This window comes from Lonchura striata, chromosome 20, assembly GCF_050655825.1.
Source record: "Lonchura striata isolate lonStrDom1 chromosome 20, ASM5065582v1, whole genome shotgun sequence".
In the NCBI taxonomy this organism is placed as follows: Eukaryota; Metazoa; Chordata; class Aves; order Passeriformes; family Estrildidae; genus Lonchura; species Lonchura striata.
In genome coordinates, this window is record NC_140722.1 from 8082701 (window position 1) to 8108420 (window position 25720).

At 52.4% G+C, this 25720-nt stretch overlaps 2 protein-coding genes across 2 annotated transcripts; one reads left to right on the forward strand and one right to left on the reverse strand.

The window, feature by feature from the left end:
• Positions 1-352: 352 nt before the first annotated feature.
• CDK5RAP1 (CDK5RAP1 mitochondrial tRNA methylthiotransferase) lies at positions 353-7874 on the forward strand. The gene is made up of 13 exons (XM_021527444.3): positions 353-608; positions 1160-1263; positions 1717-1751; positions 2404-2504; positions 2634-2844; positions 3548-3668; positions 3953-4183; positions 4440-4537; positions 4650-4705; positions 4816-4946; positions 5816-5965; positions 6366-6506; positions 6638-7874. Exons 1-13 carry the CDS (start codon positions 368-370, stop codon positions 6716-6718), a joined length of 1701 nt encoding a protein of 566 aa, XP_021383119.2. The 5' UTR covers positions 353-367; the 3' UTR covers positions 6719-7874.
• A 5966-nt stretch (positions 7875-13840) lies between these two features.
• Positions 13841-21417, reverse strand: LOC110469045 (uncharacterized; the record flags this gene model as incomplete). Its single annotated transcript, XM_085558379.1, has 13 exons — positions 13841-14715; positions 14881-14936; positions 15565-15607; positions 15685-15776; positions 16398-16458; positions 17111-17174; positions 17449-17595; positions 18050-18154; positions 18577-19078; positions 19165-19350; positions 19621-19729; positions 20135-20188; positions 21385-21417. Coding segments are annotated over 12 exons (1428 nt in total), but the record flags the coding sequence as incomplete, so codon positions are not given.
• Between the last annotated feature and the right edge of the window lie 4303 nt (positions 21418-25720).

The following is a 25720-nucleotide window of genomic DNA, read 5'->3' on the forward strand; positions in this document are numbered from 1 at the left end:
GCTGCACCAGGGGACTTTTACGTTGGATTTTAGGAAAAATTTCTTCACGGAAAGGGTCCTTAGAACTTGGAATCGGCTGTCCAGGGACATGGCAGAGTCACCGTCCCTGGAGGTGTTTAAGGGAAGACTGGACATGGCTCTCAGTGTCCTGGTTTAGTTGAAATGGTGGTTTTGGGTCGGAGGCTGAACTCGATGATCTCGGAGATGTTTCCCAACCTATTTAATTCTGTGATTTTGGGATTCCCGGGGCGGGCCCGGAACGGCGGCGGGGCGGAACGCGGCGCTGAGGGGCGGAGGCGGCGGCGGGGCCGCATTGGAGGCGCACGGCGGGGCCGGTCCGTCCCCGAAGCGCCCCCCGGCCGCGGCCATGCTGCCCGGGGCCCGTGCGCTGCGGGCGGCGGGGCTGCTCCGCCCGCCCGGGGCCGTTCCCCGTACCGGGGCCGCCCTCTGGGCGCGCCGCGGGCCGGGACAGCGGCCGGTGTGGCGCGGCTTCGCGCTGCCTGCGGGGCCCGACCTGCGGCACTTCCTGAGGGCAGCTGCTGCGGGGCAGCCGGGGCCGCCGCCAGAGCTGCCGCCTGAGCCGGGCTCTACCCCCGGGGCCCCGAAAGGTCTGTGGGTCTTCGGGGCTGGAGCTGTTGGGGTCAGCCGAACCCCGCTGCTCTGGCTTTCTCTGCCGGGTCAAGGGCGGCCGTAAGGTGTTTCACAGCCGGAGCAGAGTGGGGAAAATGGGTTGTCTGGGAGCTTTTGAGGGGTTTTGACGCTAGAAGGAGTTTAGTCCTTGGCTGCGACGTCGTGTGTGTTCTTCCATCATAGAGCTGGGCAGAGAGCAGTTTGCTCTGGCATCTGCCCACAGCGTGTGATGCACTGGCCGTGGGGCTGTGGCAGCCCCTGCGGGGCTGTGTTGCCATGATGGGGTGATGTTCATTGTCCTAAATGTTGTATTTCACTAAGGACAGAGCTGCTGCTGGTCACAGCAACACAAGGTTTCCCAGAGCCTGCCCTTCAGTTTATCCTTTGTGGACTACAGGTGCAGGCAGTTTTTGTGGTGCTTCCCTGACTCCAGCGGTGGGGTTGAGGGCTTGTTCCTGCAGAGGGGGGCATGGGAGGGGTTGTGGATGGGAGCTGAGCAGGCTCCTGCATCACACGGCCTTTGTTGCAGTGTACCTGGAGACCTACGGCTGCCAGATGAACGTCAGTGACACCGAGATCGTCTGGGCCATCCTGCAGAAGAATGGCTATGCCAGGACAAAGGAGCTGGAGGAGGTAAGGCAGCTCCTTGGCAGCTCTCCTGGAGCACAGCCCTCACACCCTGCCTGTGCATGCAAGTCCCAGCTTTTCTCTGGAGTGCAGCCCTGTGGGATGTTAGGAGTTTTGCAGCCTGAGTTCTGTGAAGGGAACTGCTTAACACGTGTGCTAGAAAGCTGTGGGTTGTCTTTTTTCTTTAAACTACTGGGCTCCATCTCAGTTGGAGAGGGATTAGACACAGCAGGATCCTCCTGTCTCATCTTTGGGTTTACTTTTACCATTTAGTGAAGACTGTGCTTGTCTTCTGTTTCTTTCTTGCAACTCTTTTTGTTGAAACCTGCTGTGTACTTGGGTCTTTTTCCCTGAGTTAAGTGAGCTTTGTAGTCTACCTCTTCAGGTTACCTGGGCAGGGCATGAGGACTTATTGTTTGGTTTTTATAGATCCTTCTCTTTTTGTTGCTTTTGATTTAGGCAGATGTGGTTCTTCTTGTCACCTGTTCCGTGAGGTAAGGAGATGTTTGTAACTGGTTTGGGACAGTTTTTAAGGAATTGCCATTTGAAAACCAAGGCAATAAAGTTGTTGCATGAGGAAAGGAGTGTGCAGGTGTGAAACTGGATATTTAGTTGAGGCTGGGGCTGGTTGGTGTTATGATTTGCAACATTAAGTGTGCTATGAATTGCTTCTCTGGGTAGGGAGAAATTCTTTGGTAATGTAATCTCTGTGTATATGCCATGGGCAGTGAGACACCTGCACAATTAATGATTTTCTGTTTAAATAGTCTACTCTTGAAGCAACTCTCTAGTACAGTGTACTTAAAAAATGTGAGAAATACATATAGGGACAAGTTGATATAAAGGGAACTTTCCTTGTTTTTTTCTGAATGCAGAAGACACCAAATGCAGGGTACCCTGTAGTGTGGCCAAGGCACTTTTTCACTCCAAGAGCTTAGTCCCTAAAGTATTTCTGCAGTGGAGATGCTCTCCACTGGCAAAGTGCTCGCAGATAAGACAGAGGCAGGACAATCCCCACCCCACAAAGGGCACTCCCCGGTGCCACTCGATCCCCTGCCTTTAGCTGATTGCCCTGACAAGCTTAGGGCCGCTGGGGCTGGGCTCTGCGGAGCCGCAGCCGGAGCAGCCCGCTGTCCTGGCCCGCAGGGAGAAGGCGGAGCAGGCCGTCTGGAGCCGGCTGCGGCACCTCCGGGCGCTGAAGGCGCGGCGGCCCCGGGCTCGCGCTGCGCTCCGCGTCGGGATCCTGGGTACGGCCGGGGCATCCCTGAGTCCCACGGGCAGCAGCCGCCTTTGCCTGGGGAGAAAGCAGCTGGGAAGGGCTGCGGGGAGCAACGGGGGGGCAGGCAGTGCCTCAGGAGGATCTCCTTTGTTGGCAGGATGCATGGCCGAGAGGCTTAAGGAGGAGATTCTGCACAGGGAGAAGCTGGTCGATATCGTGGCAGGCCCTGATGCCTACCGTGACCTTCCCCGGCTGCTGGCAGTGGCAGAGTCTGGCCAGCAAGCTGCCAATGTCCTGCTGTCCCTAGATGAGACCTATGCTGACATTCTGCCTGTCCAGACTAGTGCAGGTGGCACGACAGCATTTGTGTGAGTACCTTTTCCCTGTGCTTGTTTCTGTGGCTCTGGTTTGGAAATCTGTGCAGAGTAGACGTGTCAGTGACAGTAGCTGCCTAGCAGCTACCATCCCTGGCTGCACTGATTGTCCCAGTGTGTGTACACATACATATGTGTGTGCGTGTGTTTGCTGTTGCTTTGCTGTGTGACTGAGCCCTGGAGAACATGCCCTGAGCTCCAGCTGTTGTGGATTTCCTCTCCTTTGGGAATGCTGACTCTCAGCCTGATGCTGCATTGAGTGATTTCTGTCCCTTCCTGAAATCCATGCCTCTCTCATCCCCTGCCTTCTGTGGTGCCCTGCCCCCAGTTCTGCTATTCCTTCTTCTAATGCTCCACACATTATAACTTCTGATTGTTCAGTTTTGGTGATAACATTTTCAAGACATGAAATCAGACTCTGCTCAGTGTGGCTGTAGTGTATGGAAGGACAGTATCACTTTCTGCAGGACTGGGATGTAGAAGGGTCTTTGATCACTGCCAGGCTGCAGTGGCAGTTTGTGCCTCATTAGTTCTTTCCAGCTGGAGGTGTTAGCTCAGTTCAAGCTGAATCCAGTGTGGATGGTCTGTGTGTGGAGCTGGCTGCAGGCAGCAGTGTTGGGCTCATCCTGAGAGGATGCAGTATGGATGGTTCTGGAGGGGGGTGGTGTGACTCTCTCTGTGCTTTACCTCTCGGTAGGTCCATCATGCGGGGCTGTGACAACATGTGCAGTTACTGCATCGTGCCCTTCACCCGAGGCCGGGAAAGGAGCCGCCCCATCGCCTCCATCCTGCAGGAAGTGAGGATGCTCTCGGATCAGGTGAGGCAGAGCCTCCTCCCACCTGTCCCAAGCCATGGGAAGAAGGGTGGTTCCTGGTAACAGTGTTTTCAGTGGTACTTGTAACCAGTGTCACTGCCGTTATCTGCAGAGATGAGGTTGTGGTGGGGTTCCACCAGTGGCTTTTGGATTCCCCTTGCAATACTCCATGACAGACAGGCATGGGAGGGCTTCTGTTGGAAACTCCTTGGAGTAAAACCACGGCTGCCCTTGCAGTTCAGCTATCCTGCCCAGGTTATATTTCTTCCTCTCTGTTTATTTTGCAGGGAGTGAAAGAAGTGACCCTTTTGGGTCAGAATGTCAACAGCTTTCGAGACCTGTCTGAGGTGCAGTTTCAGTCAGTGGCTGCCCCGGGCCTCAGCCGTGGCTTTAGGACAGTCTACAAAGCCAGGCAGGGAGGTTTGCGCTTCTCGCACCTGCTGGACCAGGTCTCCAGGATTGATCCAGAAATGAGGATCCGTTTCACCTCTCCACACCCCAAGGATTTTCCCGATGAGGCAAGTATAAAATAAACACCTTGGCCTCTGCTTGCAGGCAGCAAGGCAGCTCTGAAATGTGAGGTAGGGGTTGTGCTACCTTCCCAAACAAAGAGAATGTGGGTTTCCAAACTGGGAATAGCAGCTCCTGGGAGATGGATATTGGGGCTAAAGCTGGCAGGTTTGCATTTTGCTGGCTTTTAACCAGGGAAGACTCTTCTCTTGGCACCCAGGTACAGTTAAGCTGTCTGAGACATCTCCTGATCACTTACCACAGGTCCTGCAGCTCATCCAGGAGCGACACAACATCTGCAAACACCTGCACCTCCCAGCCCAGAGTGGGAGCACACGAGTCCTGGAGGCCATGCGGCGAGGGTGAGTCCCCCCACAAGGAGCCCTGTGTCCTGCCTTCTGATTTGGGCTGCTGGTTTCTCCTCACTGATGTTGTGGGTTTCCAGTTAGCAAATCCATGTGCTGTTCATTGCAGATACACAAGAGAAGCATATTTAGAACTTGTGCACCATGTGCGTGACTCTATTCCAGGTGTGTGTTCCTTTGACTTGGTCTGAACTCGGCACAGCTGCATCTCACTGTCCTGAGTGCAGCATTCCTGTCTTCCATGAGGGAAGTGTGCAGCTGTGTGTGTGTTACAGGAGTGAGCTTGAGCAGTGATTTCATTGCTGGGTTCTGTGGAGAGACAGAGGAGGATCACCTGCAGACAGTGTCCTTGCTGCGGGAAGTCCGCTACAACATCGGCTTCCTATTTGCCTACAGCATGAGACAGGTGAGTGCAGGCCTTGGTGGAAAAGGCTGTTATCTCTGGGTGTGTCCCCTAAACTCCTCAGTACTGTTTCTCACAATAACACATTATTTTAAAAAGCTGATTAAAATCATACCCAAAGCCTTGGTATACTGGTAGATGTTGTTTGTCCCAGGCAACACTTGTAGGGTATGTGGTTCTGCAAGGGCTGTTGTTGTGCCTGGGAGGCTTCCAGCTTCTCTGTAGGAGTGCTCTCCAGAATGTATGATACTTTTGGGGAAGAGAACAGAAGGTTGGGAAACGTAAGGAAGCAAAAGGATTTGGATCACTATTTAGTACATAGATTAGAAGTAGTAGAATCTGTTGCCTGTCTATGGAGACTTACCAACTACCCACTCTTCTCATGGAAATACCTTCTCAAAAATTCACCACATCCCTCCAGTCTTGACTGACAGACCCTTATAGCTGGGTTCCAGCCCAGCTCCATCACCACATTCCTCATCAACAAATAATGCATTTGCAGCCTCTGCTGACACAGTTACTTCCCTGCAATGACTCTAGAGCATCTGCAGAACCAGGTCACTGAGCAGTTACCAACCCTGACACTCCTACAGAGAAGCTGGAAGCCTTCAGTTTGTATCACACAGGAGCTGCAAAACTATTTCACTGATACTTAGTGCCCTGTATCAGACCTTCTGCCTAAAGGGTAGAGAAGAAAGATGTGAAGAGCACGAGGATGTGGCTGGCACTGGAATAGTTCCTTTGTGATACAAACTGAAGTGCTGCTGGAATGTGGGAAGCTGTTGCTGGAAGAGCAGTGGAGCTGGCTGGGGTCAGGCAGGGCTCTGGATCAGGCTGGCTGCTGAGGGCCCGCACTGGCTCTGTGTGTGCAGAAGACGCGGGCGCATCACCGGCTGCAGGACGATGTCCCCGCGGAGGAGAAGAAGCGGCGGCTGGAGCAGCTCATTGCCACCTTCCGGGAGGAGGCTGCGAGGGCCAACGCAGAGCTGGTGGGACAGGCCCAGCTGGTGCTGGTGGAAGGGGTGAGTGGGCCTGGAATGGAATTCTCCTCCTCCTTTCTTGCTGGTTCTGAGGCTGTGCACAGCAGTCACCACTTCTGCCATCCCTTCTCACTTTCCCCTTGTAATCCCAAGACTCCCAAGACCATTTCTTCACACTTAAGCAGACAGCCTGAGTTTCCCAGAGCACTGAGCTGAGCACAGGGAATGGGATCATTTAGGGATGTATGTCTGGCCAAGCACAGAATTTGTGCTTTGGTGTGTGAGTGTCACCCAGCAGCTCTGGCCACAGTGCTCTGTTCCAGGGCTTGGTTAATGTGGGTTTAATTCCATCAATAGTGCTCAATTAATTCCTGAGGCAATAAAGCCCAGCAGTGAATCAGAGCAATTGCCATGCCGGTAATGTTCCCTGTCCTCTTTCCAGCCCAGCAAACGCTCTGCCTCGGAGCTGTGTGGGAGGAATGACGGCAACATCAAGGTGATCTTCCCCGACACCGAGCTGGAGGACGCTGCCGAGCACAGGGCTCCAGGCAGAGCCCAGCCCGGGGACTATGTGATGGTGAAGGTGACCTACCTGCAGTGCTCATTTCCTTGCACAGTGCTGTTCTCCAGGGCAGCTGCTGCCAGAAGAGCCTAAAATTAGAATGGATCCTCCCCAGCCTTTCTGTGGCTGAAGACCTGTGCTGTTTCTTTCAGGTAACCTCTGGCAGCTCGCAGACCCTGCGGGGAGTTCCGCTCTGCCGGACCACCCTGTCCCGTGCTGCTGCTTCTCACTGAGAGATCCCTGCTGCCCTGGATGGAAGCAGCACATATTCTCCATGAAGAAACAAGGAAGTGTGGTCAGGTGGAGATATGGTAGAACCAGGGAGATACATGTGTATATTAAAATTTATATATAAAATAATAAAATACACATATATTTCTGCTTTTGATGCTAAGTTACCCCTCATAGATGTGTGCAGGTTCAAGGGGGTAGAAGCTGTGTGTGAACTTGCAAAATCCAATTACTCTGAGACTGTGTATTTTGACTTGCCCTGAGGGTTGTCCCACCCTCACAGTGCTGCAGATCTGTCCTCTCACTGTGATCACATCCTCTGGCAGAGCCCAGGCTGAGATGGATGTGCAGAGCAGTTCCTTCCTACAGGCTCAGCTGAATTTAGGAGCTGCAAAAGCTGGTAGTACCTACAACACACAGCCCCAGTAGCTGCTGGAGAATGGCAGGAGTACTGTCAAAGGATAGAAAGAACTGAAATAACAGAAGATTGATTAATTCTTTCAAAATATTGGCAAAATGCTTAGAAAGGGGATGCAAGAACCTACACCACACTTGTGTGTTGGAATGTGGCACTGGACTGTGGAATGAAAAATGGTGTTCAATGTGCACCAGTGAATCTGTTCTGTCTGGGACTGAAGGAATGCAGCCTTACCCTGTTACTGGAGTGGATTGGATCTTGTCTGGAGAAGATTTCCTTGTTTCCAGGCCTGGGGAATGCATGGGAAGAGATGGCTGCTAGTCGAGGGTCATCTCTGACCTCTTAAAACCTGGGGTGCAGTTTTTTAATCCAAACATCTATGGATGTCCTTCCCTTTGCTTACCAAGAGAAGAGGTTGTATTGATTTAAATGGCCAGTAAGTTCTTCAAGTGCATCTGACAGTTCCTTGTTTTCATCAGCCTGCAGCTGACCCTGGCTGCGCAGTGTCACATTCCAGCCTGCTCTGTGAAATTCAAACAAGGACCTGTGACCTGCACTTGTGAGTAAACTGAGATGTGAGAAAGGATTGCCCCTTTTCATACAGATAATAATGTCATTAAAATAAATCCTTGCAAAAGGCTCTAGCCAGTGACCAGTTTTGAAGGAACAGCTGGTAGCAGGGCAGTCACGACATGAATTTGCAGAATTTTAAAATAAACATGAAAGGGTTTTGCTCGAAAGCCACCTCTCCTGCTCAGCTCTTTTGGGCTATAATTGTTTCTCTTTGAAAACAGCATGGTTCACTGAATATTCATTAGGCTTCAAGAAACAAATACATTTTGCTTATTATCTCAGACCGAGTCCCTTCTCCTGCAAGTGAACCTGCACAGTCAGCACAATCCGTGTGGGCTCTGAGGAGCTGACAGGCACACAGGATTGATCTGCTCTCCTACCTCCACATGGGAAAGTGTCTTTGGCCCAGGTTCACAAACCAAGGCCTGAACCTCTGCTGCTCGGTGAGGATGAGCCTGTGATCAGGGGGCTTTCAGGAAAAGGCAGCAGTTTGGGATGAAATCCCAAAGGAAGCAGCAGCATACATAAGCAGCAGCCCTCAGAGGTGATGGGCACTGAGGCCAACATGGTTGGCTCATCAAGCCACTGGGCTAGTTTAACTGCCCTGTAGCAAATCTTTTATGTCATAATTCCCAGGCATTTTGGGACAAGCAAACACCCTGGAAAGGGCTGACACGAACTTTTCCCTGCTCATTTTGACCTCCCCAGGAGCATCTATTACAACTGGGAAATGCAGACCACAGAGTGCCCTCCCCCCTCAATCCTGCTTTGAGGCCAGCTGTGGCCGTTTTACAATCATTATTTTAAGAGCGGGAGACTAATGAGGAGGAGAGCTGGGTTTTACATTTTGATGAGGAGGTGATAATGCTCACTGCAGGGGCTCCCCGGGGAGCTATTGCACTCACCATTTGCTTTGCCTCCTTAGTTTTTATAGGCCCGGGAATGAAGACCGAGGTTTTAAGGCAGCAAAGCATCCATTAAGATGTGCTTACGGTGACCTTGGAGGCTGAGTCAGTCCTTTGGCACTGCGTGGAAGAAGGAATGTGTTGTTTTTCTTGGGGCCTGGAGGTGGGATGCGGGTTTTGTGTCACTTGTCAGGTTTGCTGCCTAAATCCAGCTGTTGAGAAAGCTGAACTCCTGCCCCGTGTTCTTGCACGTTTCTGTTCCCACCCTGAGAAGGGAGGAGAGCCCTGAACCTTCCCAGATCTCCCATCTCCCTGATGTACACCTGTGCCTTCTGGAGGTCGAAATTGTGTCAGTCGTGCCCCAGTTACGCCCATGGGCAAACACCCAAGGAGGCTTTTGGCAGATCAGGTTTCCCAGTACAGACCTGAAGTGCTGGGATGACATTTACTTTCCAGCAGCAGCCGTGCCCTGAGGGTGTCTCCTGACACCGGAATTTCGTAAATCACAGCCTGCACTTTCCTTTCTGCTGGCAGGGTGTGTGGGTGAGGCTGGACATCACCCGCACACACAAATAGCTTCACCTGGCAGAAAGGTCGCTGTCAGGGAGAACAAGAGCCCTTTTGTTCCCCAGGCCCCCATCAGAGAACAAACTTGTTTGTCCTCAGGTCTTGGCTGTGCTCAGGGAGTGGAGGGACAGACAGGTGCTCACAGCTGCTGTTCCCTGCTCAGCACTGGCTTTTATTGGCCTAAGGACAACCTCAAAATTGATTCCCATCACTGCCTACATTCGCCTGCCCAAATTTGCTCCTTTCTCCAAGGCTTTTGAAGCAGCTTGGGCAGAGCACTCAGGCTTTTCCCAGTGCCAGAGCTGGCCATGGTATATAATGTCCTCCCCCAGAACCCCTCGAACTCTGCAGTCTGTGTTCCCTCTGCATGTCATGGTACTGGTGGAGGGAAGGATAGATGTTTTCCCTGATGGAAGCCTGTAAGCACAGTTTGCTTTAGGTCAGCTGGAGCCTTGCTCTGCTGAGGGGGAGGCAGGTGACAAGGCATTGCCTCTGAGTGATGCAAGCAGCCTGCCAGGATGTGCCAGGGGAAATGCTTTCCTCCTCTTTTCTCATGGCTTTTCACTTCAGCAGACAGGCTCCATGTGCCTGCCAGCCCATTCCACCAGGCCTCCTCCCTGCTCTGGGACTGCTGTGGGCTGGGGGTCCAGGGAGTTTTCCTTCAGCAGCTTTTCATCACCATATCTGAAGCCAGATCTTTGCACAGAGCTTTGGGATTTAATGCAACATAAAGAACTTTCAAAACTGTTTTCCATTTCTAAAACCAGTTCTATCTTTAGTTCACTCCTTTCTGAAACTGGCAGTGGTTGGGGTCTGGCAGGGCAGGTACAGCTGCTCCTGCAGGCTCCTCTGCAGCTGATGGTGAACTCTGTGCTGTGCTGGAAATGCAACGAGCTCTCCATTGCCATTGCTTGGTGCACCCCAGACCAGCCCCAAGCTCCTCTGCAGCCCTCCCAGGTTGGCATTGTCTGCTCCCAGCCTCCCTCCATGTCCATGCACGTCCCGGAGCGCAGCTGGGCTGTGACCTGCATGGCAATGACAGAGGCAGCGGTGGTGAGTGGCAGCTCCGAGCTGTGGGGTTTGTGAATTCAGAGGGTAGCTCACAGTCTGTCACAGGCACTGCTGCTCTCTGGGGCCCAGCAGTCCTGCGGCTTTCCCTCCTCCCTTGTGAGCAATTTATTTCCTTTACTGACAGACAACTATTGACTTCTCATTCTCCTGAAGATGAGATGTCTTGTCTCATCAGGTTTAAATTAGTTTTATCTTTAGCCTTTCCTATTAATAAGCTCTCATCGTGGTGTCATTACTTGATATCTATTTTCTCATGTTTTTCATTAATGGCTCTATATCTTCCAGATATTTTTTCAAGTCTTTTTTTTTTCCCTGCTGCTGAGTTATTTAACAGTCAAACACAGATCAGAGACATGAGGATAGTCTGATGCTGGTCAGAGACAGCATGGAATGGCCCAGCACCACTTGGTGGGCAGGGCAGGGCACTGGGACTGTGATGGGGCAGCAGTGGGGCTGCATGGGGCTGGCAGGGATGGTCATGCATTCCCTCCCTGTCTCTCTGCATCCCTCTGATCCCAGCCTGAGCTCTGACACGCCTGAGGCTCTCAGGAGCACGAGTCAATAGAGTAATTAAAATGCCTCCCCGAGGCGAAGGTGCTGCAATTCCTTTGGACAGCTGTATCTGAAAAACAGAGGACTGCTTTCTGTGTTTAGTGTGCCTGGCAGGGGCTCTTCCCCTTCAGCAGAACTTCCACTAGGAAGTGTGAAAGGGAATTATTTCACATTATTTCAAGGGGGCCACTGCCCAGGTCCCTGTTCCTGCTGGGTCTGAGCTACCTGCCCCAGCAGCCAGTCTGGGGCAGCTGCCACTACTGCCACCAGGAACGTGGAGCTGGAAGTACTGCCCGCCTGGGGACAGGGAGGGTGGCCAGCACAGGGACAAGCAGGGTGGCCAGCCTGAGGACAGGCAGGGCTATCAGCACAAGGACAAGGCAGGGCTTTCTCATTATATCTCCAAGGGTGTCAAAAGCAAAGTCCATCAGTGTTGAAAATACCCAAATCTCAACCTCGCTGCCCCACATTTACTTCTTGCATTAAGGAGGAGGAGAAAGGTGTCCAATTTCTGGAGAGCAAACACAGGGATGACAACAGCCTGATGCACAGTGTCATGTCTAATGGAGCTGTCAGGGTGTTCAGGGACACTGCCAGGGATGTGTTTGCCACTTAGAGAGCAAGGTCATTGCGGGATCCCTCGCCTGCCCCGGCTGTGGTTCCCATGTAGGAATTAGGGTGGCTGCAGGATGGGCAATTTGCAGCAGCGCCTCCAGCAGAGGGTTTGAGAGTGATCAATATTCAGCACACTGCTGTGAAAATGAACAGCCAGAAAGGATTGTCCTCCTCCCCTTCCTGCATCCATGAGGACAGTGAGTGGAACAGAAATGGGATTCACTTTTGGTAAGGCTGATTTTGAGACTAAACAAGGTGCTCTCTTCTCTTTTGGTTATTTAGTGTCTTTTAATCTGTTCCTTCTTTTTTTTTTTTTTTTTTTTTTTTTTTTTTTTGTCATACTTCTCTAATTTAACTACAAGAAGTTTAAAAAAAAATAGTAGAAGGCTTTGGTGGAAGCTATCAGAACCAAACAGGAGGCAATTCCAAGACCAGCTTCCCTTTAAAAATGGGAAATATTCTGGCATTTCATTAAAAGGAAGATTCTTCCCACAGTTTCTTATTTTTATCCAAACTCCATTTTGAAAAGCCCTTATACAGTTGGTGGAAAAGATTTCCCTATCCCATGCTCAGCAGGCAGTACAGCAGAGCCTGGCAGGAGCAGTGGCAATGCTGACAGTATCCCTGGGATGCTCTGCACAGCAGACAGGTGTCATTGAGTGCAGAAACCTGGAGAGGCTCAGACCAGCCTCCACAGGGGAACTCAATAGGGTGAGAGGAACCTCAGGAAAAACCCCATCAGTGCCCTTGCAGCCAGAGCTGGCAAAGATCTGAGCTGTTCCAGAGTCACCTGTCCTGGCACACTGGGGCTGGGTGGTGCCAGCAACAGGGAACATCCCCCATGGCACCATTGTTATTAATATTTGTGGGTCAGAGCAGTGCAGGTGCTGCTGCTGTCCCCACAGGGCTCCCAGTGGCCAGTGGCTCCCTACCCCTGCCTCTGGCAGCAGAGGTGGGACCCAGCCTGATGGCACTGTGCCACTTGGAGAGGTTTGGGGCTTGGCATTTTGGGTTACTGAGGAAATATTTACACCTCTTTTTGCAATCATTCACAGAATGGGGCTTGGCAAGTTCCTTCATCCTCCTCCTTCTGTTTCCTTACTGGAACTGGAAACTGAAGGTGCCCAATGAGGTGCTATGATTCAATAGCTTGGGCCAGGCACTGCCACCCATCCTGTCCTCGTCTGGCAGAGCTCTGCCACTGTCATCAAAGGGCACCTGGCATCTGCCCTTCATCTCTGTGCTCTAAGCACACACCAAGGTCCATTCCCAGAGCCCCCAGGTGTGGGTGTTACTGCAGCCAGAGTGAGGTGCTCTGGGTGCAGGCCAGATGTGCCCAGTGCCCACATCTCATTAGCGTTGTTACCTCTGCCGTTAATTGGCAGGGCAGGGGTAACATTGGCTGCTCGGGGTCGGGCTCACTCACAGTGGTGAGGTAAAGGGAGTGAAGGAGCAGCAGGAGGGGCTGGGCTGTGGTCCTATGGCACTGGTGACACCTCAACCACACCATTACCTTGGGAAAGGAGCAGGGAGAACCTCCAAGGTTTTCAGGGGAACATTTAGCCACTCAGAAGATGTGAGCAGGAGCCCTGGCAGCGTGCTACCAGGAGGATGCTGGCTGCAAACTCTCAGCTAACAGCACCAGGACTCCCCTGTGCCTGTTGGATGGGGCTCTGAGGCCCTGGGCAGGAGCAGAGGGACCCACTCTGGGCAGAGGCAGAGAAGGGTATGGGTGCTGCCCACCAGGAATGCCCAGCAGAGCCAATGGGGACACTTGGAAATGGTCAGTGGCACACGGTGCTGTGCTGCTGGATCTGGAGGCTGCAGGGCTTGGGCTCTGTCCCTGGCCCCTCTCACCAGGCAGCTGTTCTGCTCCAGGGCTGTGGCACAGCCAGCCCCAGGATGAGGCTTGATGCCAGTGTAGCCAGGAGCGAGCTCCTGTGCCCAAGAGCTACTGCCACTGCTCTCCCCGGGCTCCTGGGGGTGCCAGCCCCAGCCTGGGGGCAGCTGTCTTCCTGGGACCCCAGGGATGTGTATGTTCATGTCAAACAGCTCCCAGCTCACTGGCAACAGGCAGGAGCAGGAATACACACTAAAAGAACCAGCAGCTCAGGGACAGGGGCAGAATAAATCTGCATAAATACAAATGAGGGGAATATTTATTTGCCACACTGACCATGTTTCTGTAGCTACTTTAAGCTGTGAGAGTGGGGGTCTGGCAGCCTGGGCAGGGTTTGGGCTCCATTCAGGCCTGGCTCTGAGGCTGCAGCCCCTGTGGCTCCCCTCCTTTCCAGCAGACTCACCTATTCAATATTCCTCACATGTGAGTTACTCCTGTAGCTGATGGGAGAGATAAATAACAAAATCCTTGCAAATGCAAAAATCCTTTGGCAGTTTGGAAAGGAACTAAGTCACATGCTGAATGCAGATGAAGAAAAATCATTTTTATTGTAAGGAGTAACAGAAGGGTGTGAATCTTCCTCAAATCCACCTCACCCACAATGCAGCACGTCCAAATCCACTTGGAGATTACAAGGCAGGATAGCATTCACTCTGATCAGTTCAAAGCGTCGCTGTTTGGGAACAAATAGGCTGAGTGTGCACCTGGATTAGGCTGGGGGCTTTTTTGCCTCTTTTTAACAGTATGAAATCACTGGAAAGAGCAAAAATCCCTTTTGAAATGGTAAGCCAATCAAGAAGCAGAAGGAGAGCAAAGTGTTTACAGCTCATTGAATTCGTGCCTTTCCCTTTTCTCTCTTCACTTCTCAGAAGGATTTGGGTTGGTGCAGTCTCATGAAATTCCTGAGGGGACCAAACCCCTGCCTGACTGTCTGCATCCAGCACCTGGAATGTCCCCTCTGTGCTGAGCCATTACCTGGCCTAAACCCTAGCCCAAGTGAAGCTGGGATGGGTGTGAGGGAAAACCAGGGGTTCAAAGTCATCCTTGCATCAGTGAGTGCCATAACAAGCAGTTTTTGGCCATGACAGCCAGGAGGGACACAGGCAAGACCTGGGCTCCTGCCTCCACAGTCACAGTGTCATCAGCATGGCTAATCATTGACATAGCTAATTATCAATATGGCTAATTATCGACATAGCTCACTGCTGGCACAGATTATCATTGGCACAGATAACTCTAGGCTGGACAGAGACACTAAAATTTGAGAAGGCTGAAATGTGGAGCAGAAGAAAGAGTCTTTTACTTGGTTGGGTTTCTCCATTTTCATGTCTATTCTCCACCTACTGAGTCGTTTTCATCCCTTCCCTCCTCCTCCTTGGGAATCGCCTGCAGGGGGTCCTGGGGGAATACCAGAGTTGAGATTTTAGGCAGCCCTGTGCTACCCCTGTCACCTGCACTACCAGGTAGCAGGGTCAGGACTCTTCTCACCCAGCCCAGGTTCTGGCACCGGCACAGCTGGCAGCAGAGCTCTGAGCCAGGTCCCAGCCAGCAAATCCTCCTTACCCCGGGGTGCTGCCAGTCCTGCAGCTACGGATTTATCCTGGGATTGACACCTGCAGCTGGGGGAGAGACACCCAGGTCAGTGCACTCCCTTCTCCAGGTGCCCAAAGCCTGGCAGTCCCCTGGTGCCCCCACCACGGCATCAGGCTCAGCAGTGCCTGATGTACCAGTGGCCTGAGAGGCCCCAGCTTTATGGGCAGAGATGATTTAGTGCCCTCAGGAATATGGCTCTGGGGAAGCTGGGAAGACTTCCAACTCTTCCTTCCCTTCCCTATATATTAACTTTCCATGCATATGAAGCTGAAAGCTCTTCCAATCACTTCTGCAAATATTAATTAATCCTCGCAGCATCCTGAGGATCATTATTCACTCTTATTAAGCAAATATTATTAAATCCTTTTATAAGAGGTGAAGTGACTTTTCCAGAGCTGTGCAGGGCACAAGTAGGAATGTACAGACTTTCTCTTGCTACTGTATTCCAGACCTGCCACTGCACAGGGGCAAAGCTGCTCATATCTGAGCTGGGGACCATCTCTGAGGACCAGGAACCCCAGCCACAGCACTGCCATGATAGAACCCTCCCCACTCTTGGCCACTACCCAGGGCTGTGTCCCCCATTTCAGCTGCTCCCTTCTGGCTCACAGACACCAGTGGGGATCCCCGTGGCAGCACTGGGGCTGGACTTACTCTGAAGGAGCCAGTCGATGAAGGTGCTTGGGAAAGGGGAATTCTGCAAAGAACAAGGAGGCGTTAGAGCATGCGAATGTGGGGACATGGGATGGAAAATGGGGTGGGACATGGCTCTACCTGCAGATCCAGCTCCACATACTGCCCAGCTGTCACTGGCAGTTTGGAGAGGGCAGAGTAGATTTTCCCCAGAAGCCCAAAGGAGACGACACCTGGGGAGAGGGAGAGGCCATCCAGGCTGGGTAGAGCTGTCCGGGGGGCACTGAGCCTGCTGGAGCCCTGTGCCCACCCAGAGCATCTGGCAGAGGCTGGCACAGCACTGTCCTGCCCAGCAAGGAGGAAAAACTCCTTGTCCTTCCTTATAGATCTCAAATTCCCTGGGGTTCAAGGGTTCCCATGAAAGTTGCTACCCTGGAGCTCGCAGATCCTGTCACAAGGGAAATGTTGGGAGGAACAGCTCTGCTTTCAGTGAAGCAGCAATTGTCTGTGAGGTTTGACATGAGCAGAGCTGGGGAGGGGAAACCCTCTGGCTCTGTGGGGCTGCACCTGGCGGTCCTGGCATAGCCAACTCATGGCAGCAGCTTGGGTCTAGCCCTGGTTAGAAAAACACCCATAAGACACCCCCTGTGGTATCTGGCAGTGGTGGTGAGCCAGGACTGTGCCACCCACAGCAGCTTTGCCAGCAGAGAAAAGCTGCTCCTGCTCCATGCAGAGACCCCTGCTTGCACAGCTCCAGTGTCCTGAGGACACTTGCTGCCCGTGGAGGTGGGAGACACACAAACCCCCAGTGTCATTCTAGAATTTAATATAGGAAAGAAAATGTAAGGACTTACGGTTGAGGAATTGTAGATTAATGTTGATGATGCTGACCCACATGTTCACTAATGGGCAGAACTGCAATGGCAACAAGTGACACAGTCTTGGTGAGAGCACTGTGGGTGCAGCAGCTCGTTCCCCAGCACCACTTGATTTTCACAGATTTAAATCAGAAACATCCTGATTTCATCCTAGAGCACAGTTCTTCCGTGGAAAAAGAGCTACATGATTTGTTCAGCCCCCTTCTCAAAATGGCACAGGTTCTACTGAACAAGGTAAAAGATCCTTTAAAAGGCCACTTTGCTCTAAACGGGGCTGTTGCTTCTGGTCACCCCCACAGGGAGCAGCTGAGTATAAATTATCCCATAACATCATATGATGAAATTGAAATTACTCCTAACAAATAAATTCTGACTGAAGGAAGATCAAGTGATTTTGTGTAACTCACTTATGGGCTGCAGGCATGTATCTCTGCATGCACAAATATATATTGTGTATGTATGTATGTATATATATTTATTTATTTGTTTATTCATTCATATTTATATATATAATAGATATTGTTCCTGCCAAGGGTAGGGGAATTGGAACTAACTAATCTTTGAGGTCCTTTCCAATCCAAACTATTCTTTGATTCTGTGTGTGTTTGTAAATCTACCAGGCAGTTCTGGCAGGAGAACTGAGTGCAGCTTAAATGCAGCTTCACAGCAAAGAATATTCAGACACTCACCAGCGCAGGGACAAGGGTCTTAAGAGATTTGTTCACCAAGCTGCTCACCAGATTGGTAAAGAGGCTGGGGAGGGAAAAGACAGACAAAAATTACCAGGGATGTTGTCAAAACCCAGGACTTGATATCAAGAAAAAACTGAACTCCTCTGTAGAGGAACCCCCTCCTCTTCTCTGGTAAGAGATGCTGCAAGCCCAGAGCTCCCCCAGGCTTCAACAGGAATTACAGATGCTCAGGAATTTGTTATCTGAATCAAAAAATCTGCTTGTTATGCTGCCAATATGTGCCTAGATTTGAGACTGAAGTTCTGCCAGCTTGCAGGAGCTGACCCCACGCTCACCCTTTCCGCAGGTTGACGCTGAAGCCGCCAAGGAGGTTGCTGCAGTCCTTAAGCACCAGCTTAAGGTCTCTGGGAGAGTCCTGGGTCAGGGCAATGTGTGATGTGATGTTTGCTTCTACTGAGGATCCACTCAGAAACTGAAAAATCCTAGAAAATAGGAAGTGGCATGGAAGGTTATGGAGGAAGCCAAAGCAGCACCAGAGACCGGTGAAGCTGCAAGCACAGCCTTAGCTGGAACAATGCCTCAGTCCTGGGACTTCTCTCAGGCTCCTTGTCCTGTAGCAGATCACAGAATATAGAATTGTTCAGATTAGAATTTCCCTCTAAGATCAAGAAGCTAAATTATCAACCCAGCACCACCACCATGTTCACTAAACCGTGTCCTCAAGAGCCATATTCACATGTTTTCTCAATGCTTCCATGGATGCTGAGTGTCTGTGGAGTGAGGACAGCTAGAAATGGTTCTAGAGGGAGTCAACAGCACAGCTTTCCTCTCCAGTCTCTTGCTCGGTGTTTGGGGATGTTTGTCCATCACTCAGGAGTGTCCCATCCTCCCCAGCACCCTCAGGTCCCCATGGCCTCACTCTTTAGCCTCACTCACCCTGGAAAGTGGAGCACCAGCTTTGAGTACAGGTTCAGCACAAGCTCAGACCCACGAAGGACCTTCCATGACACTCGGGCACTCTCGAGGTTCAGCACCTTCAGCCTGGGGGTTGACACCAAGGCAAACCCACCTTGAGATGGCAGGATCAGCAGGAGCAGATCCTACAGACCCATCTCTTCCTGCTCATCGTTTGACCTGTGGATATTCCCAGGTAAAAGTGAAGGTGGGGAAGGACCAATTCCCGCTCCACAAACAGCATGGTCAGGTTTCTCAAGACTGTGTCCTCCTACGTTTCAGCCATCTCCGTGGGTGGAGATTCCCCAACAATGCAGTGTTGCCCATGGCAGTGTCACACCACTCCCACTGGTAAGATTTTTCCCATTTCTGGTTGGAATTTCCCCTGCTGCAGATTCTCACGTGAGCTGCGAGCCCGGGACTGATGGTTTGTATGAGAGGGAGGTTGTGATCCCCTGGATATTATGGGCCACCCTGCAGTGAGCCCCACCATGGGGCTTCTGACTCACCAGGCGAAGCGTGTCATCTTCTGGGAGGCTCCACCATCCAACAGTCCTCCTGCTGCACCCAGCAGTCCTCCTGCTTCCCCCAGAAGACCATCAAGTCCAAGCAGACTTCCATTGCCTAGGAGACCTCCTTTTCCAAGCAGCCCTGTGCCAAGCAGACCTGTCCCTCCAAGAAGGCTGTTATTGCCAAGGAGGCCATTGCTAAGGAGACCATTAGCAAGTCCTTCCCCACCAAGGAGGCCTGTTGCAAGGCCTTTCCCACCAAGGATTCCTGTGCCAGCTCCTTCTCCACCAAGGATTCCTGTGCCAAGTCCTTCTCCACCAAGGAGGCCTGTGCCAAGTCCTTCACCAAGGATTCCTGTGCCAAGTCCTTCACCAAGGAGGTTTGGGCCAAGTCCTTCACCAAGGAGGTTTGGGCCAAGTCCTTCACCAAGGAGGCCTGCACCAAGGCCTTTCCCACTAAGGATGCCTGTGCCGAGCAGCCCATTGCTGCCAGGTTGTCCTCCTGCAACAGTCAGAACTTTGTTACTCTCCTGTCCTTTACCACCTTTACCTCCTCTCCCAAATCCTCCCTGTGCCAAGCTTCCTCACCTAGGAGGCCTGTGCCAAGGACCCCAGCTCCGCTGTGCTCATTTCCTGCACCAAGGGGACCTCCACTTTCTGCTCCACTTGGACTTCCTTTGCCCAGGAGGCCAGTGCCAAGCAGCCCACCTTCACCAAGAGCTCCTGTGCCAGGCAACCCACTTTTTCCACTGCTGAGACCAGTGCTAAGCAGGCCTGCAGCAAGAGAGTCCCAGTTACTGATTGGACTTCCACTCCTGGGGGGATTTCATTGACAGGGAAGGTTGGTTTGGCCACATTAGGGTGCTCTGCTGGTGAGCTCTCAAAGGGAGCCCTGAGCATCCTTGGACAAAGCTGGGTTCCTCATGGAGATAGGCCTGCCAGGAGGCAGCTCCCTGATGAGCAAAAGGACATACCATGAGCCCAAAATGGCTCAGGACTGTGCCGTGACTCTCCCCTGGAAACACAGAAAATACCTGAACTCACCACCGATGGGCTGTGCTGCATTCAGCAGGTTGAGGAGGCCCTGGGAGGGGGGAAGAAGGCCCCCAAGAAAGATGAGACACCAGAAGGGTGGCATGTCCTGGCACAGCACCTGTGGGAAGACCACATCATCCCAAGCACCAGTTTCACATGGGTACTGACAGCCTGGGCACTGGCGCAGCTCTCCATCCTTCATGTGCACTACCCTGGGGTGGTGGGGAGATTCTTCCTGGACAGACAGACTCCAGACACCATGCCCTCATCCCAGGAGGTCAGCCAGACCTGCAGCCCCCTTTTCCCACTTCTGGTTATCAGGGAGCAGCTGAAGCCCAGTGCCACACTGCTCCACGCCTGACTGTGCTCCCCCCATGCAGAGATGGGTGCCTGACCCTGCAGGGAAGTGAAAATGCCATTTTAAGAGAGGAAGAGGGATGGAGATGAGGCAGGAGGACCTTGTACTGAGAGAGACGGATGGTTCCCAACCACTCTGAAATGGCCCTGAAAGAAGAACACTCACAGGGGCACAGCTGAATAAAAAATGACGGGTGTCACAGTCGTGTCCTTCTGCCTGCTGGGAAGAGCACCCTGTGTTATTAAAGCTCAAAGCATGGCCAGAATCAGACTCACTTTCCCGTGGGCAGGTTGTTTGTTTTTCTCATCTTGTTCCACTCAAGCTGTGAAAAGAGTCTGTTTTCCCTGCGTTTGATCTACCCTCAGCCAAAAGAAAGTACCTTCAAGGACCTTCTGTTCCTGCCCAAGCTGGGCTTCTCAGGGTGACAGTGCAGGCTGGGGAGTGTTTGTTTATGCATGGAAAGGTGTTTGCAAAGAAATGAGAAAATGGTCTCTCTGCAGCACTGCCAGGGGTCTCAGTTCTAGGAGCATTTTCCTGGGCAGCCCGTGTCCTAAACAGACACCTCAGCTTGTCCCTTCCGAGAAAAACAATGTACAGGTGCAGATTGCAGAGGTTCAGCACAGAGAAATAACATTATTTAGGTCAGACTGAACAACTTCTCTATTTCTTCCAGATACTTAAAAAAAAATCCCTCTATGACAGTTCTCGGCACAATTAAATTAGACTTTAATTCACTCGACTGTCTTTTACATTTTCCCTTTGATCAGCACGTAATGATGCACAGCTCCTGTAGCTGTGATTATTGAACAGGGGAGAAGGAGAGAGGCTCGAGCAGCTTCTATTGAAAATCGTGTCAAATAAAATCAGTGGGATTTGTTGGAGGGGCTCTGAAAGACGTGTGCAGCATTGCAAAAGGGTACCAGAATGGATGTCAGGGCTCTTAGAAGAGCTCTTAGAGAATACGTGACCATGCAGGCACCTATCTCTGCAGTTATTAACAATATCTACCAAGGTGCTGTGCCTCGGTCACGCACATTTCAGTGAGCCAAGCATCTTGCACATGCAAAAGGCACGTCTGGCTTTGCAGATAAACACTTATTTTACACCAGCTGAGATGAGGTCTGGAGAGCTGAAAATTGCTCTGAATTCTGGTCACCAAGATCATGAAAAAACTCCCAGTCCTTTCTGCCAGCTTAGTCATTATCACAAACTTAACAACAACAGGAATAAATGCGGAATTTAACAAGCAAGAGCTCTGCTAGCTTTAAAAATTAATTTTCATAAATGATTAAATGCTGCTACAGAAATCAAAGGAAAGCATCATTAAAATTCCTGCTTTTCAAGCTGAGTTATTCTGTGCTGTAGGTCGCCTGATGGAGCTGGCACGGTGGCCACGGTCCTTCAGTGCCACTTACCTGGACCCTTTGATGTCGAGGTGGAGCAGCCCATGGTCACGGCTACTGGCAGCTGCTTTTATATACCCGAGCTGCAGGAATGAGGAAAGCCAAGGAAAGGATGGAGCAGGGACAGTTCCCTTTTGCTGGCTGTGAAGTGTGACCCCTGCACCAGCCTGACACTGAACACCACACGTTGCTGTGGCCAGCAGCGTCCAGCCAGCCCAGCAGCTCACCCCTCACCCTGGGTGGTGCCCACCCACCCTGGGGAATGTCCCAGCGCTGGTTCAGGACAGCTCTGCACCATTATGCGGAGCAGAATGAGTCCAAGGACAGTGAGAGGTAAGCAATTACCTCCCAACGAGCTAATTACATACAGAAACCTCACAAATTGCAAAACAAATGAGAGTGTGGGTTTGTGGCACACCGTCTGCTCTGAGAAAACTGCCTGTGCCCCAGGGGCAAGCAGGAGCTGCTGTGTGTCCAAGAAAGATCTCCACAGTTTAAAGGAGGCTTGAGAGACACCAGATAAAAGAAAACAGGGAAATAAATAGAGGGGAAAGGAAAAGGAGCATCAAAGATGACAGGAAAACCTGATTCTGGTGTTCCTGGTGTGTTTCAGGGTGGATCTGGCTGGACCAGGGCAGGACAGTCTCACAAGCAGTGATGCTGCAGCTGTCCCAGCTCCTCCTGCTCACCCCAGCAGCAACGGGTGGCTTTAAAGCCTTAAATTTGCAGAGGTTTCATGTGGTTCATGCATGAGTTCATAGGCATTGCTGGGTGATTTCCCACCTGACCCCTAGGTGCTCCCAGGACAAAGCCCCAGTAAAGCCCAGGACAGGTCAGAGTGTGATGGGCGCCCAACATGATCCAGATCCCCCCACAGCTTTGGGCCCGGGCCCTGAAGTCTGACATGTTTGGGTCTGGCACAGCATTTGCTGGCAGAGCTCTGCACCCCCTGAGCTGGGGGTGGGCAAAGGGGGCTGCAGCCCTCCCAGCTGAGATCTGTCCTGAGCACAGGGGTTTCACCAGAGCTGGCCACCCCCGCAGGCTTGAGCACCTGCTGTGGCTGCAGAGAGGGCTGGACTTTATTGAACCTGAGCACAAGAATGCAAAGTACACCCACACCCTTCCGAGCACCCACAAAAGAGTTCAAAACACAATGTTCCATGGAAAACACACGTCTTCCTTCTGCTCAAGAGTGCAGGCAGGGATTACACCCTGCTGCTGTTGTGCCATGTCGGGTACAGAGAGGCACTCGGGATCCTCAGGCAAGTGAAGTCAATTTTCAGCAGCCTGGGGAGGAGAGCCCTCTCTCCCAGCACACCTGTGGGACACAAACCAGCCCAGCACAGCACCACAGGAGGGGAGGTCACTGCTGAACTTCTCCCCAGGGCTCAGCCCCAAACTCCGTCCCCTCTATGTGCAGCCCCTGCCTCCTCAAGGTGTCTTGTGGTCAAAAAAAGAGGTCAGGGCTGGGGTGGCTCCTCCAGCCTCTAACCAGCCTAGGGAAACTGTGGGGAAACTGCCCTGTGGTGAGGGGAAACTACAGAAGGAATTTCTGCATGGGTTGTTCCTTCATACATATGTTATTCAGACGGCAGAGGGACATCACCTGGGTGGATCACCATCACCTCTGCTGCAGCCGTGAGCTGGATCACACCTTTAAGGTCACCACTGGTGCTGTGGGGACTGCAATTTCCATCAGCAATTCATGTGGCTCAGGGTATGCCTTGAGAATCTGGCAACATCCAAAAATGAAAAGTTTCTGCTGGTGGGAGCACAAACAGTGACCAGCAGCTGAGAGCAGGTTGCCCACTGATGCAGCAATTGCACAGTGCTGCTCTCCAGGACAGGTCTGATCCTGAATTCCTCAGGAATTCCTGTACTGAAGGAGTTCATCAGGAAGCCCAGCGGGAGGAGCTGGTGTCCACTGCGGGTGGCAGGGGTGGCATAGCAGCCTGTGGGGGTTTGGGGACATTCTGGCTTTCCCAGTGGATAGTCTACCAGCCCTCTGGCCACAGGCCCGATGACAGTCTGGAGAAACAGGAGAAGGAAACACAGGTCAAAATGTTTGCAATATTTGCCTTTACGGTCAACTTCACATTCCCTCGCTGTGGAACGGCTGCACACACGGCCTCGCCAAGGCAGGGCGTGTGACACTTCCTTCTCCAAAGGTTTGTGAAACCTAAACCCTGCCGTGCTGTCCCATGACAGAGGTGAGAACAAGGCATGAAGCCAGGATCTCTGCCAGCTGCCACAGCCCCCTGGCCAGCTGCACACGGCTGAAGGAGACCTCGCTGAAGCAGAGGGAAATCTCCCAAGCACAGATGGAAGGAGAAGTTGCAGGACTCACATTCAAGTCCACCTCAGAACTGGCGAGTTACCAGGGGAAGGCTGGACATGGTGGATGCTGCCCAGCAAATCCAGGGCACCAGTGCTGGGGGAGAGGAAGGGATCAGCGATTCCTTGTTGGACTCGGCTGCAAATCCCCCTCCCCTACCTGAAGTTCCTTTTCATCCAGGAGAGCCTGGCTTTCAAGTGGGCTCCGGGGGAGCTCCTGCAGACCCCTGCTCCTGACAGATCTGGGCCAGGGTGGAGCAGAGGAGGGAAAGGTGTCCCAGTCATCCCTCAGCTGGAGTGGGTGACACACGGCACAAGGCAGGACAGGGAGTGGGACCCACTGTGTGCTCACAGTGCAGGAGTCCCAGCTGGTCACTGACGAGTCCCAGGGCAATGCTGAGCACTGGGCAGAGCTGCAAGAGCTGGGGAAGGTCGGTGAGAATCCACATTCAGAGCCAGAGAAGGACACCCAGCCCTGCTTGGCTCTGCCAGGCTTTCCCTGGGCATGGGAGCACTGGGCAACTGGAATGTAGCCCTGCTCTGGGACTGGCTCTGGGCATCTTCCTCAGAGAAGTGGGAAGACCCAGGAGCTTGTGAGGGATGGCTAGAAATACTCTGGGGCCTTCAGGAGGAAGAGAGATTCCATGAGTCCATAGCACAGTCCAGGACATCATTAGGAACTCTCAGCATTTGGGCAGACCTCACATTGGGAAGGAAGGAGAAGTTTCTCCCAAGCTGATGGAGACATGGAATGTGTCTCCCACTAATCCCAAGGTACTGGGTGGATGCAGCAGCCCTGGGACAGTGGCTCTGCTCCTGCTCCAAGCACCAGTGATGCCACAGGGAGCTGCACCACATCTTTTCAGACTCATTCCTCCTTCCCAGAATGTTTTATTTTTCCGACTTACCAGATTAAGAAGAAGTCTGTTCAGGACACTTGCCAATAAATTATCCACAATTGGGAGCAGGCTGTGGAAAAATAAAGGAGCACCATGAAAACAACCTGCTGCAAAGTAAATGGGTCTTGTTAAACAATTCCCTGTGAATAGCGTGAAGCACAGACCTCCCGGAGCAAGGCAATTGCAGCAGCAGAGTGAATCGTTTCTGCTTGGATTTTGCATGAGATAACTGTAATTTGCATCCCAAAATAGCCGATGGGAAATTTGTTGCTGCCTTTTATCTGCTAGTGTATAGTCTCCTCAAATGAGCAGAGAAAATCTCAGGCTGAGTGGTTCCTACACTACGTGCTCACGTTTCAGAAGACCCCCCACACCCTGTTCATTAAAATAACCTCTGAATTTGGCACAGGGGACAGAATTGTGCCCTGAGATCTCTGGGACAGCACACCACTGACTGTGGCTGTGTGAGGGGGGCACAGGGACCAGCACCACCGGCCTGTGACACGGCTGGGGAGTGGCTGTCACCTCCAGGCATGGTGGGAGGGAGAGCTGTAACAGGGAAATGCCCTGGCACTTTTGCCATGGGCAGGGCGTGGGTTGGGGTTGGCAAGGTGAGCTGGCTCCTGCCAGCAGGGGACACCTCCTTCACTCAGCCTCTCAAGGAGTCTGATTTTAATGCCACCAAACAGCCACAGCGCCAGCCCTTGCCCAACCCGCCCCTTGCCATTGAGGGCCCTGAGTGCAGGGTTGAGGCAAGCAGCCGTGCCAGGCAGGAGCTGCGGGGACAGCAGGAGGGACACTGCGGGTGACAGCGCTCAGCCCGGCGGGGCTGCAGCGCTCGCACACAGCCGTGCAGGGGATGGCGAGTCAGAGGCCGGTCAGACCAGATGTGCCGAGAGACACCGAATTTTCTCATTTATTTTCAGTTACACTGCAGTTTTATCGGAGGCTCGGTTCTTTTGCCTTGTTTTGCCTTGCGCTCCCAGCGCAGCCGAGCGGGCGGGATGCGGACGGAGCCGCGGCCAGCGCGGTTCGCGCATCCTCTATGGGCAAAGGCTCCTGCGCCTTCCTCTGCCCTGCAAACCTGCGGCGCTTCCAGAGCTTTGTCCTGCCAA

Excerpts from the sequence above, each read along its gene's own strand:
- CDK5RAP1 (XM_021527444.3), top strand. The coding sequence starts at position 368 with ATGCTGCCCGGGGCCCGTGCGCTGCGGGCGGCGGGGCTGCTCCGCCCG. Across the intron at positions 609-1,159 it reads TACCCCCGGGGCCCCGAAAG|TGTACCTGGAGACCTACGGC; the intron begins GTCTGTGGGTCT and ends CCTTTGTTGCAG. Across the intron at positions 1,752-2,403 it reads CTTGTCACCTGTTCCGTGAG|GGAGAAGGCGGAGCAGGCCG; the intron begins GTAAGGAGATGT and ends CCTGGCCCGCAG.